This window comes from Podarcis pityusensis (genome assembly GCF_964106645.2).
Source record: "Podarcis pityusensis genome assembly, chromosome: 2".
Taxonomy (NCBI): Eukaryota; Metazoa; Chordata; class Lepidosauria; order Squamata; family Lacertidae; genus Podarcis; species Podarcis pityusensis.
This window is the reverse complement of record NC_138029.1, coordinates 8,765,566-8,781,974: the sequence shown is the minus strand read 5'-3', so window position 1 is coordinate 8,781,974 and position 16,409 is coordinate 8,765,566. Positions and strand designations below refer to the sequence as shown.

Here is a 16,409-nt window from a genome sequence, read left to right as displayed (position 1 = left end):
AAGCCTTGGTTTCTCAGAGCCACTACAAAGCAGGGAACTGCTATTTTGAGCCCCCTGAAGTGGCAAAATGTAAGACTCTCAGTGCTCTCTGAAAACAAGAAAACAAATTGCCTCATTTATGTTCTACTGACAGCTTCCCATAGCAGCTGATTGTACTTTCCTTGAAAGATACTTCTCATATTTTGAGAATACTTGGCTTTAGGTAAAGGTAAAAGTACCCCTGACCGTTAGGTCCAGTTGCGAATGACTCTGGGGTGGTGCGCTCATCTCGCTTTATTGGCCGAGGGAGCCGGCATTTGTCCACAGACAGCTTCCGGGTCATGTGGCCAGCATGACTAAGCCACTTCTGGCGAACCAGAGCAGCGCATGGAAATGCCGTTTACCTTCCTGCTGGAGCGGTACCTATTTATCTACTTGCACTTTGACGTGCTTTCGAACTGCTAGGTTGGCAGGAGCAGGGACCGAACAACAGGAGCTCATCCCATTGTGGGGATTCGAACTGCCAACCTTCCGATTGGCAAGTGCTAGGCTCTGTGGTTTAGCCCACAGTGCCACCTGTGTCCATACTTGGGTTTGGGCAGGGGCAATAATTTATAGGCAGAGTACAAGCAGTGCTTGCAGAAGCTCCCATGTTCAGTCATTGGCATCACAAATTAAAGGATTATGGGTAACAAGTGGAAGGTGGTGTAGAAATACTTAAAATAAAAATAAAAAGGCCCTTGAGGCCACCACCTTGCTGAAGCTAAGCAGGTCTAGTGATTGGGTAAGAGACTGCCTCCACCTTGGGTTCTGGGAAAGGATATAAATGTAATAAAACAAATTTGCACATTGGTAGTCAGCACCAGGGTCAAGGTTTTTTGTTTTTAAAAAAGCTGTTCCTATTGATTTGGATTGTGTTGGTGTCCATCACTTGCAGGTGGGTGAAGTTTGAAGAAGATGTGGAAGATGGAGGAGAGCGTTGGAGTAAACCCTACGTTGCAACCCTCTCATTGCACAGTATCTTTGAGCTGAGGAGCTGCATCATCAATGGGATTGTCCTTCTGGATATGAACGCAAGCACCATCGAAGAAATTGCAGGTGCCCGTTAAGGATGATTAAAAAGGAAAGGAACAGAGTCAGCTTAAGGTGGAGTGGAGCCCAGGGCAGAAAATCCAAAAGGCATCCTTCTTTGCATACAGCAGACCCCAATTTCACTGCCCGGCACCTTTTCTTAGTAGTGGGATGGAGATTAGAAGGATGTTTTTGCCAGAGACCCTGGAGGGCTGTCAGCAGTCAAGCAGGCAGTTCTGAGCCGTATATGGGCCAAGCGTAAAAGGCAGCTTCATACATTCATATTAAAGGTAAAGGGACCCCTGACCATTAGGTCCAGTCGTGGCCGACTCTGGGGTTGTGGCGCTCATCTTGCTTTACTGGCCGAGGGAGCCGGCATACAGCTTCCGGGTCATATGACCAGCATGACTAAGCTGCTTCTGGCGAACCAGTGCACAGAAACACCGTTTACCTTCCTGCTGGAGCGGTGCCTATTTATCTACTTCCACTTTGACGTGCTTTTGAACTGCTAGGTTGGCAGAAGCTGGGACCGAGCAACGGGAGCTCACCCCGTCGCGGGGATTCAAACCACTGACCTTCTGATCAGCAAGTCCTAGGCTCTGTGGTTTAACCCACAACGCCACCTGCGTCCCTATAGATTCATATTAGAGAAGGGCTAAAACCACCCCATTTTGGCTTCCAGAAATGGGGGCATAATTTTTGGAGTGGGGTGATGAAATTGTATGAATGGTTTCTGGGGGAGGGGGGTTATTGCCATGTCAACTAGAGACTTTCTCTTTCCTGGTTTTTTTTCTGGGTAAAAAAATGCAAGATGCACCAATGGTGACAGTCAGAGCAGAGATTGGAGAGGTAGGGAGGGGGGTACAGAGAGAAAGAAAGAACCGGTTGCCATCATGTCCCACTCACCTGAAACTATTGCAACTATTTGGCTCCCCACCCCAAAATTTGCCAAAACACCCCCAGGCAGGAATGGTAAAATCATGGGAGGGGTGGATTTTGACTTAGCCCTAGTCCATATGTGTGGCCAGTTAAGAGTTACGTGAGTGTAATTTCCTGATCTGGACCTTGTGATATGAATCAATAAACTCTCCGCCACAAGGAGTTCCAAAGTTTTACTGCAAACAGTCTTTAAACCTATTACAAAGAATCATTTCAAATATCAATCAACACATTGCTCTTAAACAACTATCAATGCAGTCCAGTTTTCTTTCAGTTCTTACTTGTTAGTATAGTCCAATAACTACCATCTTTTTCTGTGTATTAGACGAGGTTTTTTGACTCAGAAATCATGGGGTCGTCCAATACATGGATAGTGGCATGGGGGGGGGGGGGGGAGAGAAGCGGCGAAATGGGACTTCCGGGTCAGCGCCATTGGTGAATGGCGGAGTTCCTCCGACCGGAGGAACGGGCTCCATGGAAACTGGGTCTTCCCGCCGCGGCGAAGGTGGGAATCCCAGGCGGAGGAAGCCTGGGAACGTGGGGTTCAACAGGGCACCAGAAGCGCCCCCCTACTCGCGGGGAATCCCATCTAGGGGCTCCGGAGCGAAGTGGGGTGAGAAGCGCGGTGCTACGAACTGACTGCTACTTTCACGGAGTGAAGCCGCACAGCCATTGCCAGAGAGCGCTGACTTTTTCCTGTGGACAATTGGACTTAAAACAAGTACCTGTGAGTAGAAACGGAAAATTGGATCAAGAAATTGTTTAATTTGGTATTGAAGCGGGAAGGTGCAAACAGGAAGTCCGCCTTCCGCTTTTTGTATATAGACTAAAGCAAAAATTTTGCAAGCTAAAGCCGGGAGGCTGTCAAAAAAGACTAAATTTCCTTCATTCAGAATCACTGAAACCCCCCTTGGAAGCAGGAGAAAAGGGGGGGGGGGGACTCTGTTTAACCCTAGCAGAAGAGGGAGTGAAGAAGGATAAGTTTCCACCGTCTCTAACCTGGGAACGGGGTGTCAGAGACAGAAACTGTTGGAGAGGTTCATTGACTGTGAACGTAATACTTTGACAGATAGCTAATGAAGAGAAACAAGTTGATTCTAATGTTGCCTTTTGCATTTTAAAGAAACAAAATACCTGAAAAACATCTGAAATATCTGAAAAATGAATGTAACTTTCCTTTGTCTTCAAAAAAAAAAAATGGATACAAATAGATTGTCTCCTCTAGAGGGAGCTTGCTAAATTGTTGCTGTAGTATATTTGAGACCCAACATCTGTGAGATTAAGACCGTGGGAACAGTCTTTTCTGACCTTGAACAAAGATGAGCTGGGAGGAAGACTGGGTGCTTGCTTTATGCAAGACAAATGCTTTGCTGGAATAGATGCATGAGAAGATGGACTTGATGAATGAGAAAATGGATTTGACTGTTGTGGTTAATAACTGTGGACAAACAGGGAACATTGATACAGAAATCATTCAGGAACCAACCTATGAATCTGTACTGACTGGGCAAGTGCAGATGACAATGGAGGAGGATGCGGCTGCACCTCAAATAGTACAAATGGAGAGACCCGAGGCCCTACAGTAGCATAAGCCGCTGTTATTGAAGATTGAAGTTGGAGTGGGCCAAGGGGAGTCTGGAGATGAGGAGGTTCCTAGCTTTGGAGAGATCTTCAAATTTGATTTTAAATACATTTTGGATTATATTGAGGACTGTGGAGAGTGGGACTGTGGGGAATGGGCGAGCTGGATGAAGGGTGATGGAGACAATTTTGGGTTGGAATCCCCCAGAGACCTACTCCTCAGTGAGAAAGGAAAGAAACTAAGACAGAGACCAACAAAAGACAAGGAAAAGGGCAAGCACAAACAAGATGAAGAAGAATTGCAGAAGGGACATGGAAGAGACTTAAGGGCCTCGGACATAAGGCTTCCAGGTTGATGGACTAGATGGAATGGACAGTAAGGACTGACACGACCCGAGACCAGGAAGAAGAGACGCTGGATGATGATTGGAAGAGAATTTATAATGGAAATTTTTTATTTTAGAATCAGCTTAATGAATATTAGGGAAAATGTGGGAATGAAACTATATGACTCTAGCAGAAATGATATCAGGAGCTATGTATATTTGAAAACTAAGATTTAAGTCTTAAGGTACTTAGGGGTAAAATAAGGTTAAATAAATTAAGGTAATTTGAATAACAGAATATGGGGAAAGATGGAAAGGATTTGTTGAGTTAATTATTAGGTTAAATTGTTAAGATAAATTTTATAACAAAAATTGAGAAAGATGGAAAGAATTTGCTGAAATAATTACTAAACTAGAATACGAAAAGGGAGGTGTGAGGAGGTCAATGAAACAAGCAAATGGAAATTATGGTTATGCAATTTGGGATTTGTGTTTTTTCCCCTCTTTTTTCTTCTTTTTTACTCTCTTTTGCTGTATTGTCGTATTGGTTTTTATATTTTGTGCTTTTCTCTTTTTTTCTTTTTTTTGTATTGTAGTGTTGTTTTTTATTTTTTCTTTTTCTTGTAATCCTGAAATTATCAATAAATATTATTATTTTTTTTAAAAAGAGAAGCGGCGAATCTGCCTGCCAGCCGGTTGGTGGAAGCGCAACTTCCCCCGATGCTGCTGTGTGCGGGAAACGATCTAGGGAGTGTTTCCTGCCCGCAGCTGTTGGGGGGGGGAGAAGGTCAACAACTTTGGGCCACTCCCCTCATTTTCTTAAAATTGAGCCCTGAAAAACAGGGGGATCTTATACATGGAGGTGTCTTATAGATGAAAAAATACGGTATTCTCTCTCTGGTTACAGAGAGAGATTCAGAAAAGCAAGCTACTTATTCAATATGCTTTTAGCTTCCAAAAGAGATCCAGACTCCCAGGGATAAGTAATCAATTAACATAACATTGAAACATTAGTGCACCATTTGCGCTTGTTACAGTTCTCTGTAAAACAGATATTCTGCAAATGCAAACCTCCACATATCATTTTAGACACATTAAATTCACATATTTTACATGGCCCTGGTCAGGTTGGCTTGCAACCTCAAGATTTCCGCTGAGTCTGAGAAAATTGTTATTGCTCTTCATGATTTTGTCATGGTTGTTACAAGTGGAGTGCACTTTCCAGCAAAAATATGTGTGCGTGTATTGCATGCTACGTATTTCTACTAAACTGTGCTAAAAATGATATATATATATTTTAAAATGCAAATGTTTCGCTAGCTTTCATGACGATGACTTTTTATTTTTTTTAAAACACCATCAAACCTGAACTCACACCATTGACAGCCTTGTGAGACTTGCCCATTAAGGAGTTGATTAAGATATTATTGCCAAAGCCCAGGTTTGCTGTGGGAAATGCTATCTTTGTTTGTTGTAACAGACTCTAGTCATCCTCTGCAGGAAAGTACCGTATTTTTCGCCCCATAGGGTGCATTGGCCCATAGGGCGCACCTAGTTTTTTTGGGGGGGAATAAAGAAAAATCGCCCCCCCAGGCGAGGGGCTTGGGCGGGGGAAGCCCGAGCTTCCCCCGACCCCAGCCCCCAGAACAGGCTGCTATCCGCAAGCCCTGGGAGCCCGGCGCAACTTCCCGCCAGGCTCCCACAGCTTGCGGAGAGCTACCCGAAGCCCGGGGTGCACTCCGCTATGCGCCCCGGGCTTCGGGCAGCAGGCTGTTATCCGCAAGCCTAGGGAGCCCTGTGGGAACTCCCGCGGGCTCCCCAGGCTTGAGGATAGCTTCCTGGAGCCTGGAGAGTGAGAGGGGTCGGTGCGCACTGACCCCTCTCGCTCTCCAGGCTTCAGCGAAAGCCTGCATTCGCCCCATAGGACGCACACACATTTCCCCTTCATTTTTGGAGGGGGAAAAGTGCATCCTATAGGGCGAAAAATACGGTACATACACTTGTGAGTGATGGAGAAACTGCCCTGAGCTGTTAAAATCTGCACGTTTTGGAACTCTGTGAACTTCAAGCTTACATGGCTGCCTGGAAAATAGAAAGTTGCTTCAGACATTTTTGTAGCATTCGTTTTCAGTTGCTCTTTTGCCTGATAACCAAAGTCATGTCTTAATGGAAGAGTCAGTGGAAAACTTAATGGAGCTTTCTTAATTTTTTCCTTCCAGGAAAGTAGCTTTGTAGAAATGGGCTCTGGATTGACAAGATTCCATTCAAGCCCTCTGGTATCTGATAATTCTGAGCACATTTCCTTCCCACAAGGCTTACCAATATCAGTCAATTACGCAAGATATTTCAATGAGGCATTGTGCTGCAGATTGCTTTTTATTTGATTAGATGCGCAGAGAAATAAAACTGACTCAGATTGTGGAAGCGAACTGCATTATGTTGAATGGGGTTGCAGATGCATTATTTAGACGGTGCTTTAGCGTTTCAGCAAAGCTTATTAACTGAAGGAAAACGCCTGCTTTCTCATCAGAGACAAAGAGGGATTGTCTACACTGCAGCCTTCTGCATCACAAACCTGCACATGGACTTGGCTTCTGTGGCTTCACATCTGGCATATACCGTATTTTTTGCTCCATAGGGCGCACCGGACCATAGGGCGCACCTAGTTTTTAGGGGGGGAAATAAAGAAAAATTGCTGTCTTGGCTTCCTCTTTAGCCACGCGCAACCTCTCCAGCCGGGAGAAGTTGTGCGCAGCTTTGTTTTTAGCTGCGGGGCTCCCAAAACAGGTCCAGGAGCGGCGGCGAGATTGCGCGCAACCTCACCGCCGTTCCTGGGGCTTGTAGCCGTGGGGCTGGGACGGGGGAAGCCCAAGCAACCTCACCGCCACTCCCGGGGCTTGTAGCCGTGGGGCTGGGACAGGGGAAGCCCGAGCTTCCCCCGACCCCAGCCCCCAGAACAGGCAGTTATCCGCAAGCCTTCTGAGCCTGGTGGGAACTCCTCTCGCTCTCCAGGCTTCAGCGAAAGCCTGCATTCGCTCCATAGGACGCACACACATTTCCCCTTCATTTTTGGAGGGGAAGAAGTGCTTCCTATAGAGCGAAAAATATGGTATATGTTTTAGAGAGCCAAGGACTTAGACTGTTTATAGAGAAGAGGAATAGCTTGTGTTCGAGGGTTGTTTCTCTGGCACATAGGAACACAGAATCAAACCATGGGCCCATTTAGCTCAGTATTGTCTGCACTGACTGGCAGCAGCTGTCCAGGGTTTTAGGCAGGAGTCTTTGCTCGCCTTACCTGAAGCTGCCAGGGATTGAACATGGAAGCCACTGAGCTATGTTTATTGTTTAATTTTTATTAATTTTTATTAAGTTTTTCATATTTTATTACATTTCAGTATCAAAGAATTAGAGAAAATAATAATAATAATAATAATAATAATAATAATTCATGACTTAAAACATTGCTTAAATAAAGCATCGACCGCCTTCCTTCCCTCTAACGGACTTCCATATCTCATTACCGATTTCTCCACATTCCCAAATTCACTTTTTTACCTTAAATCAATCTTTAAAAAATCACCTCCTTATAAGTAAATCAGCTCCTTAATTTCCCATTACCAAACATTTCAACTTAAACCTACAAACGTATTCAACTGTTTACAACTTTCTTTCATATAGAGTACAAATTTGCCCCAGTTCTTTTGAAACAAATCAACACGGCGATTTCGAATCTTCCCCATCAGCTTCACCAGCTCCACATATTCGACCATTTTTACTTGCCAATCTTCCAATGTGGGGAGTTCTTGTTGCTTCCATTTCTGGGCCAGGAGTATTCTTGCGGCCGTTGTTGCATACATGAACAAATTTACATCTTTCACTTGAATTTCCTCAATTAGCCCCAACAGGAAAGCCCCTGGTTTTTTTACTGAAATTATACTTAAATACCTTTTTCGATTCATTATATATAGTATCCCAAAAGGCTTTAATCTTGGAGCAAGTCCACCACATGCTATGTTATATTTTCACTGTTTTATCTTCAGCATTATTGGGGAAAAGATTACATGCCTGCTACACTTGGAGGGTGGAAATGGATATCCTACACAATAGCTGTTAAAGCACAGAGACTGTCATAGGCCATGAATTAAGGCAATTTGTTGTTATTCTCCAGGAAATTCAGGGTAGAGAGCATCAGTGCTGAACTAACCTGATGACTGGATGGTAAGAATGGGTGCCACTCCCCACAGTCTGGAGCTCTCACATCCTTAAGCACCTACAACATGATTACTACCAGTCTGTTCTAACTCAGGAACAAAGGATCCTGCAGGCAAAGGACCACAGGACCACAAAGGACCACAGGCCCTCTGGGGTTTCTGACAGGGGTCTCTCCCAAACTCTGCCTGGGGATGGTGGGGGTTGAACCTGGGACCTTCTGCATGGAAACCAGATGTTCTGTCATTGTGCCATAGCCTTTCCCCTCAAGTCCCCTTACAAGTTGTTCCTGTAGCTCAGTGGTAGCTCACTGGTCTTGGGTTGACTCCCTGTCATCTCTACAAAGAGTAAAGAACCTTCAACTCCCATAATTCCTGGCTGAGACTAATTGGGAGTTGGGAGTTCAACAATGAATGGTGGGCCACATATTCCGTACCTCTGATGTAGGAAACACTGGAAGTCAGGGCTAAGAAAGGTCTCTGTTCAGGACCATGGAGAGCTCCTCTATTCAGTGTCGCTAGGTGGTCCTGGGTTCAGTAGAGCAGTGGTCTATGAACATAAGGCTGCACATGGTATGCTTTCTTTTCTTACACTTAAAAATCTCATGAAAATTGCACACAACCCCACCCATCCCCTACTCTCACACAACATTCCTTCGTCTCCTGTCAGTTCCATCTTGTCATTCCTCTGGTTGTATTTTGCTTTCCATGCTGGCACTAAGGCCACCAATAGTTATTTTCCTTTCTTGGTTTAGATGGGTTTTTTAAAAATACATTTTTATTAATTTTAATATTCAAATTATAAAACGTACCGCACAATTTATTACAAATACAATCTTATTGGACTTCCATCAACACCTCTGATGATCCCCCGTCTTAACCATTTCTTATGCATTTCTTAACTTTGTATTGTCTTTACATCTCTTAACATAACATCTCCCCTTCTCCATTTTTACAATACTTCCAATATTACTCCTCACAGAACTTCTTGCAAACCTACAAACGTCGTCTGGCCATCACAAATACTTTTCAATTAATTCGTAAATTTACTCCAGTCTTTGGTAAATTTCTGGTCCTGCCGGTTTCGGATCCTTCCTGTTAGTTTGTCTAATTCTGCATAGTTCATTAACTTCATCCTCCATTCTTCAATGGTTTAGATGCGTTTTTGAAAAGGTCTGGACAAATTCTTGGAGAGTAGGGTTGCTGTTGGCCATTAGTCATGATAGCTAAAGGGAACCTCCATGTTTAGAGGCAGTTTCTCTCTGCATAACACATGCTGGGGACAGAGAAGAGGAATGGCTTGCTTGTGAGCTTCCCACATATATCTGGCTCCACTTAAAAACAGTGAGACAAACCCAGTGGAACTGGGTGTGATCCGGTAAGGGCATTTTTGACATTCTTTCACTACTAAGGGCCAAGCTAGATGTTATATTAATTTTACTGTTGCATTAAAAGATGCCAGTAGCAGCTGCTGTGTGTGTACATTGAAAATTGTGGTAAGCCCTCAATTTACTCTGGGTTTCATTCTGGGGATCATGCCTAAAGCCAAAATTATGTATAGTCAAAATCCATTGGGTTCAACGGCAGGCAGGATCCCCTCCCCAGAACCCCACCTCCTTTTCGTCGTCGTTTAGTCGTTTAGTCGTGTCCAACTCTTCGTGACCCCATGGACCAGAGCACGCCAGGCACTTCTGTCCTCCACTGCCTCCCGCAGTTTGATCAAACTCATGCTGGTAGCTTCAAGAACACCATCCAACCATCTCATCCTCTGTCGTCCCCTTCTCCTTGTGCCCTCCATCTTTCCCAACATCAGGGTCTTTTCCAGGGAGTCTTCTCTTCTCATGAGGTGGCCAAAGTATTGGAGCCTCAGCTTCACGATCTGTCCTTCCAGTGAGCACTCAGGGCTGATTTCCTTAAGAATGGATACGTTTGATCTTCTTGCAGTCCATGGAACTCTCAAGAGTCTCCTCCAGCACCATAATTCAAAAGCATCAATTCTTCGGCGATCAGCCTTCTTTATGGTCCAGCTCTCCTCCTTTTCACTCCCTTTTAAATGAATTATTTTTTTTGCTACACACATAAAGCTGAATGTGCACAAGTTAAATGCATGTAAGTGGAGGACTTACTGTACTGGGATCGCAGCTGATGGGAGAGTCCAAGCCTCTTCTCCATTTTTGCAATCCTGAGAAAATTTGGTCCTCCCGAGCTGCTGTTGGAAGGAAAGCTCTCATTGGCTCTCGCAACTGGTCTGACAGCTGTGACCATTCCTGGACCAAGAAAGCTTGGCCACAGTAGTTCATACATGGGTTAATTCAAGACTGGATTACTGCAATGCTGTCAAGCGTGAGAGTTCCCCTCTCCCTTCGGTAGCTCACAGATAAGAATTAACGAGCAGTTGATAGGTTTATAGTCCTTTTATTACAGCATCATGTTGCAAGCACAAACAGAGAACCCTCCGCAAGGAGATCAGTTGCCTACTCTGAATCCTCCTTCTGACCTCCTCAACAAGGGGGTGCCAATGGGAAGTTCCTCCCCCTCTTTGCCTCCTTTGTTCTCTGATATGTTCAGACCTCAGAGTCCATGGGGAGGGTGGTTCTCCCCCACTCTCAGTTGATGTGTCTTCCAGCTGCCCCCTCCCTTCTGGATCTCTTAGCATTATCTCGTAGCTGGGTAAAAAGGTAAAGGTAAAGGACCCCTGATAGTTAAGTCCAGTCGCGGACGACTCTGGGGTTGCACGCTTATCTCGCTTTACTGGCCGAGGGAGCCGGCATTTGTCCGCAGACAGTTTTTCCGGGTCATGTGGCCAGCATGACTAAGCTGCTTCTGGCAAAACCAGAGCAGCGCACGGAAACGCTGTTTACCTTCCCACCGGAATGGTACCTATTTATCTACTTGCATTTGACGTGCTTTCAAACTGCTAGGTTGGCAGGAGCTGGGACTGAGCAATGGGAGCTCATCCTGTCGCAGGGATTCAAACCACCGACCTTCTGATCGGCAAGCCCTAGGCTCTGTGGTTTACACCACAGCACCACCCGTGTAGCTGGCTTACTCCTCCTTAATATGTTTAGCTTCTGTGTCTGCCTCTCTCTCTGCTTCTGAAAATACTAGAGGTGAGCCCCCCCCGAATATTCCCCCTCCTCTTCTGAGAGGAGCTGATCTGCCTGCGACTGCATTCCTCAATCTTCAGATCCAGACCATTCCCTGACAAACGCGCTGTATGTGGGGCTTCCCTTGTGCTTGATCTGGAAGCTGCAGTTAGTGCAAAATGCTGTGGCACCATTGGTGACAGGAGTGAGACCTTGTCAGACCTGTGCTGAGAGGTCTGCATTGGTTGCCAATTTGCTACTGGACCAAATTTAAGGTGTTATTATTAGTAAATAACCACTAATAACCTTAACCACTTGGAACCAGTTTACGCACAAGATTGCCTTAACTCATATATGACCACTCAGCCACTTCAGTCTGTGGAACTGGCATTTGTAAGAAACCAGTCTTTAAATGTGGCAGTATCTACACTCTGAAACTCCTTCCTATTGACACTAGGCAGGTACCTTCACTGCACTCTTTGGGGCACCTGCTAAAAACATTTTTCTTTAGACAAGCCTACCCAGACCTGGACAATGTCGATGTATGCTTTAATCTGTATTTATTTGACTGCCATCAAAAAAAAATATTTTCAATTGATGTTTATAACTGTTTTCACTGCGGATTTTATTGTTTATTGTCTTTGTTGAACTTCTTTGAGGTTTTATGTGTATATATATATATAGAGAGAGAGAGAGAGAGTATATATATAAAGCAATCAAGTGGTTTATGAATTTTATGAATTGCAATAAATGAATGGTGCTTAAAATGTTAATGACTTGGAGTTTCTCCCTTTCAGACATGGTTCTGGATCAATATGAACCTTCTGAGGAGATTGATAAGAAAACCCGTAAAAAAATCTGGGAAGCCCTTTTGAGGAGTCATCACCATCAGAATGGAAAGAAGAAAAACATCCTCCCAATTGTCCGCTCTTTAGCTGATGTCTCCCAGAAAAAAACTGAACCTCCCTCGACAGATAAAGCAGGTGAGAGTCCCTGGAGGTCTGTACGGTCTGGTTGAATTAGCACAATAACCTGTTCATCTCCTATCATGCCTCCCTAGCATCCAGCCAGTCTTCTCAGTGCCACCTTTGTTCTGTTATGGAGTCCAGGGCAACATACACATGGTTCCCAGGAGGTCTCGCATCCCGACATAGACCTGCTTAGCTTTAGCAAGTTGGTGCGCTTGTTTGCCTTCAGGTGCTACTCTGCGACCCTTATTCTGGCTAATTTGTCCTCCAGCACTAAAAAGGTAAAGGACCCCTGACAGTTAAGTCCAGTTGCGAACGACTCTGGGGTTGCGGTGCTCATCCCGCTTTACTGGCCGAGGGAGCTGGTGTTTGTCTGCAGACAGTTTTTCCGGGTCATGTGGCCAGCATGACTAAGCCACTTCTGGCAAAACCAGTGCAGCACATTTACGGCATTTACCTTCCCACTGGAGCGGTACCTATTCATCTACTTGCACTTTGACGTGCTTTCGAACTGCTAGGTTGGCAGGGGCAGGGACCGAGCAACAGGAGCTCACCCCATCATGGGGATTTGAACCGCTGACCTTCTGATCGGCAAGTCCTAGGCTCTGTGGTTTACACCACAGTGCTACCCGTGTCCCTACCCACCAGCACTACCTGGGTTCTAATATTAAAGGGCACTAGGGAGGTCATTGGCTCATTTGGGCAATACTCACCACCCCCTGTCCCCAACTTAACCTAGCACATGGAGCAGAAGTGAGTGCATACAACTCTCCTGCGTTGCCTCTGCTGTCGTTGCTTGAAAATGCAGAGACTGGTCATCTGATCTACCGTATTTTTCGCTCTATAAGACACACTTTTTCCCTCCTAAAAAGTAAGGGGAAAGGTGTGTGCGTCTTATGGAGTGAATGCAGGCTGTGCGGCTATCCCAGAAGCCAGTACAGCAAGAGGGATCGCTGCGCAGTGCTCCCTCTTGCTGTTCTAGCTTCTGGCTTAGCCCCTCAGTCCCTTCCCCCACCTCCTGGAAAAGCCCCCAAGAGCTGTGCTTCCTTTAAAGAGCCGCGCGGAGCGTGTGTGCAGCTCTTGGGGGCTTTTCCCCGAAGAGGGAGAAGGGCAGCCTGTCAGTGATGGGCTGCCCTTCTCCCTCCTCGCGGAAAGGCCCGCAAGCGCCGCGCACACGCTCCACGCGGCTCGTGAAAGGGAGCGCTGAGCAGAGCCTGGGATGCAGACAGGCTCTGCTCAGCGCTCCCTTTAAAGATTTTTTCCCCTTGCATTCCCCCTCTAAAAACTAGGTGCGTCTTATGGTCAGGTGCATCTTATGGCGCGAAAAATACGGTAATCCTGCATATTGTGTGCAAATTGTGTAAATGAAAATCAGCCTTCTGATTTGCACGAGAGCGGGATTAAATCAGAAGATCTGTTCCAAGTGTTCAGGCAGAGAAGGGGACAGCATACAAAGTGGCAAGGAAGGAGCTATGTGCACTTGTTTCCTTATGTACGTTGGGTTGGTGGGATTGTTGTCCAAACTGGTGTTGGCACTAACTTGCCTTATACACCCAGTCGATATCTGTGGTCTGCTGGAGAGCATCTCCTGCAAATGCCAGAGGACTCAGAAGCCCACTCCGGTGTGGCTGCCCCTGTTCTGTGCTTCATGGAAATAGACGAAAACATTTTTGCCACCCCGAGTGGATAAATGGGTCTTTCCCACAAGTGTTTACTTGCTATAGTTTTGGTCTTGTTTTGGTCTTGTGTTTACTGTTCAGTAAAATGTGTTTACTGTTCTTGTGTTTTTAACTGTTTTTATCCACTTTGTGGGTAAATCGCATCAAGGTGGTGGTTTAGTATAATTGTAATTACAGTAGCAATACAGTGGTACCTCAGGTTACATACGCTTCAGGTTACAGACTCCGCTAACCCAGAAATAGTGCTTCAGGTTAAGAACTTTGCTTCAGGATGAGAACAGAAATCGGGCTCCGGCGGCGCAGCAGCAGCAGGAGGCCCCATTAGCTAAAGTGGTGCTTCAGGTTAAGAACAGTTTCAGGTTAAGAACGGACCTACGGAACGAATTAAGTACTTAACCTGAGGTACCACTGTACTCCTTTTTAAAATTTATTTTTTTTAATTCCTTTTTTGTTGATACACCGAGGAAAAAAAGGAAGAAAAGCAAAAATACAAATGAAAATAATAATGAACACAAAATTATTTACAAAACCATAAAGCAAGATTTGGTCTTTGAACTATAGGCCCGACCTCCTGTCTATTCCTTACTTCAATTATATATTACTTGCTGCCAATACACATTTTTATCATAATTTAACTAATCCTTAATTTGTCTTAGGTCTCACGTCTTTCTTAAAGCTACTACTGAAATTATTCGAATGCTGTGACAGAGTTTAAACTGCTGTAATTATTTTTCAACTATACTTTAAAAACCTCCCATTTTGAGACAAATTCCTGTTTTGGTTTGTTCTTTTTTCCCCCCGATAGACTATCTAACTCCGCATATTCTGTCAATTTTTGAGTCCATTCATGAATAGAGGGGATTTCATCACTCTTCCATTTTGCAGCAATAAGAACTCTTGCTGCAACTGTAGCGTTATAAAAAGATACCCTTCATTTTTTTCCGGAGTAGCAATACTCTTAATGAAGACGCACCATCCACATAAAATTGGATATGTGGGTGAAAACAAATGCTTCATGTAATTTTTGCTGAGAAAAGTATGTGAGTGTGTGTGTGTGTGTGTGAGAGAGAGAGAGAGAGAGAGAGATTTCATGCATATAAATGTGCACTTGGTGAAAATGTATCTACAGACGGTGATATTCTGAAACTAAGCATTAACATACAATTTCATCTAGAATTATTTCTCTTCATTTCTTCCTAGGAGTGAGCTCACCAAGTGCCCCACCTCCTCCAGGCTTGGACGCTAAGAATGGAATAATCCATGATATCACCCCAACAGACTTAACTAAGGTGCAATCTTCTTTGCTCGTCTATTCAACTTAAACACTGTTGCTTGACTCTCGGTTTACTTATGTTGCTAATAAGATACATGAATCCCCCAATAAGATTCAGTTCAAAATTAAAACAATAAAATTGTGTTGTTTGGATTGCAGAAGAATTTTATTTTTTTTTAAAGAGAGCAGTGTGATAACGTGTACCCCTAGGGATATGCAAAACAGTTTCAAAGAGTACACAGCAGATTTTTATATTTTTTATTTATCATAGTAGAACTTTTATTTTGTATTATATATAATAAAGCAATACCGTATATTGCTGTAGTGCAGGCATTGCCAAACTTGGCCCTCCAGATGTTTTGAGACTACAGTTCCCATCATCCCTGACCACTGGTCCTGTTAGCTAGGGATGATAGGAGTTGTAGTCCCAAAACATCTGGAGGGCCACGTTTGGCCATGCCTGCTGTAGAGGTATGTAGAGTAGAGCTGTAAAAGCAAATTGCTGCCTGGAAGCAGATGGCCATTATAGACTGTCTCTTGCTAGATTATTGACACATAGTCCTGGTCCATAGTGTTTTAAATGTATGGTGAATGCGCAGCCGTACACTTATGGCGTGGGCATTTTCACGGGAGAGACAGTAGGTGAGAGAAGGGTTGATGATTCCTCACTGCTTGCCAGTTCTTCCCTGCAATTGTCCTTTCTGCCCCTGTTTTACTATGACAAGTGGACTCAGGTTTTCCTTGCAAGAAATATCTCTGCCCTCTCAATTTGCTGTTCTTGATCAATTGACCAGTGTGGAACGGTCAGTTAGGTAAAAGCAGGCAGATCTCTGGTTTCCTGTAACAGGAATATTTATTATGAAGGTGCAATTGTTTGTTTGTTTTTTAATGAATACATTTGATGTAAAGTCTTGATGGCTTATCTGATCCCTTGTTACCCTGTAAAAAAGAAAAAAGTCAAAGTCAGTGAAGAGGGAGTATCCCCAAAATTATGTATGAAAAGGTGGAATAAGCCAATCAAAGTTCATATATACAATATAACAGAGTGGTAGCGAGGACTGTCAAGCCGTGTGTTCAAAACAGATGTCTAAGGACAGTCTCACAATAGTCTTTCAAAAGTTTCAACAGAAGACGTATTGATAGACTTTACTTTTGAAACTTTTGAGACGTCTTCTGTTATTCCTATAATTTGAATGATATCATTATTCTGTTATATATTCTCTACTAACTATTAGCCTGCATGTTGTGTTTGTATTGTTGTGTTTGGTTCTTATTGCAACACAGGGGTTTGTTTTGCGT

General features: G+C 44.3%; 1 protein-coding gene across 3 annotated transcripts in view; it reads left to right on the top strand.

The window, feature by feature from the left end:
- The window catches only part of SLC4A8 (solute carrier family 4 member 8), a 68,474-nt gene that overhangs the window by 16,984 nt on the left and 35,081 nt on the right, over window positions 1–16,409 (top strand). For all 3 annotated transcript variants that reach the window (XR_013982673.1, XM_080994445.1, XM_080994446.1), the window contains exons 5-7: window positions 917–1,077; window positions 11,988–12,173; window positions 15,038–15,126. Coding sequence is in view for 2 of the 3 variants with exons in the window: in XM_080994445.1 (XP_080850571.1) it covers window positions 917–1,077; window positions 11,988–12,173; window positions 15,038–15,126 (436 nt within the window). In the remaining variant the exon portion in view is untranslated. The remainder of the gene's footprint in view (window positions 1–916; window positions 1,078–11,987; window positions 12,174–15,037; window positions 15,127–16,409) is intronic.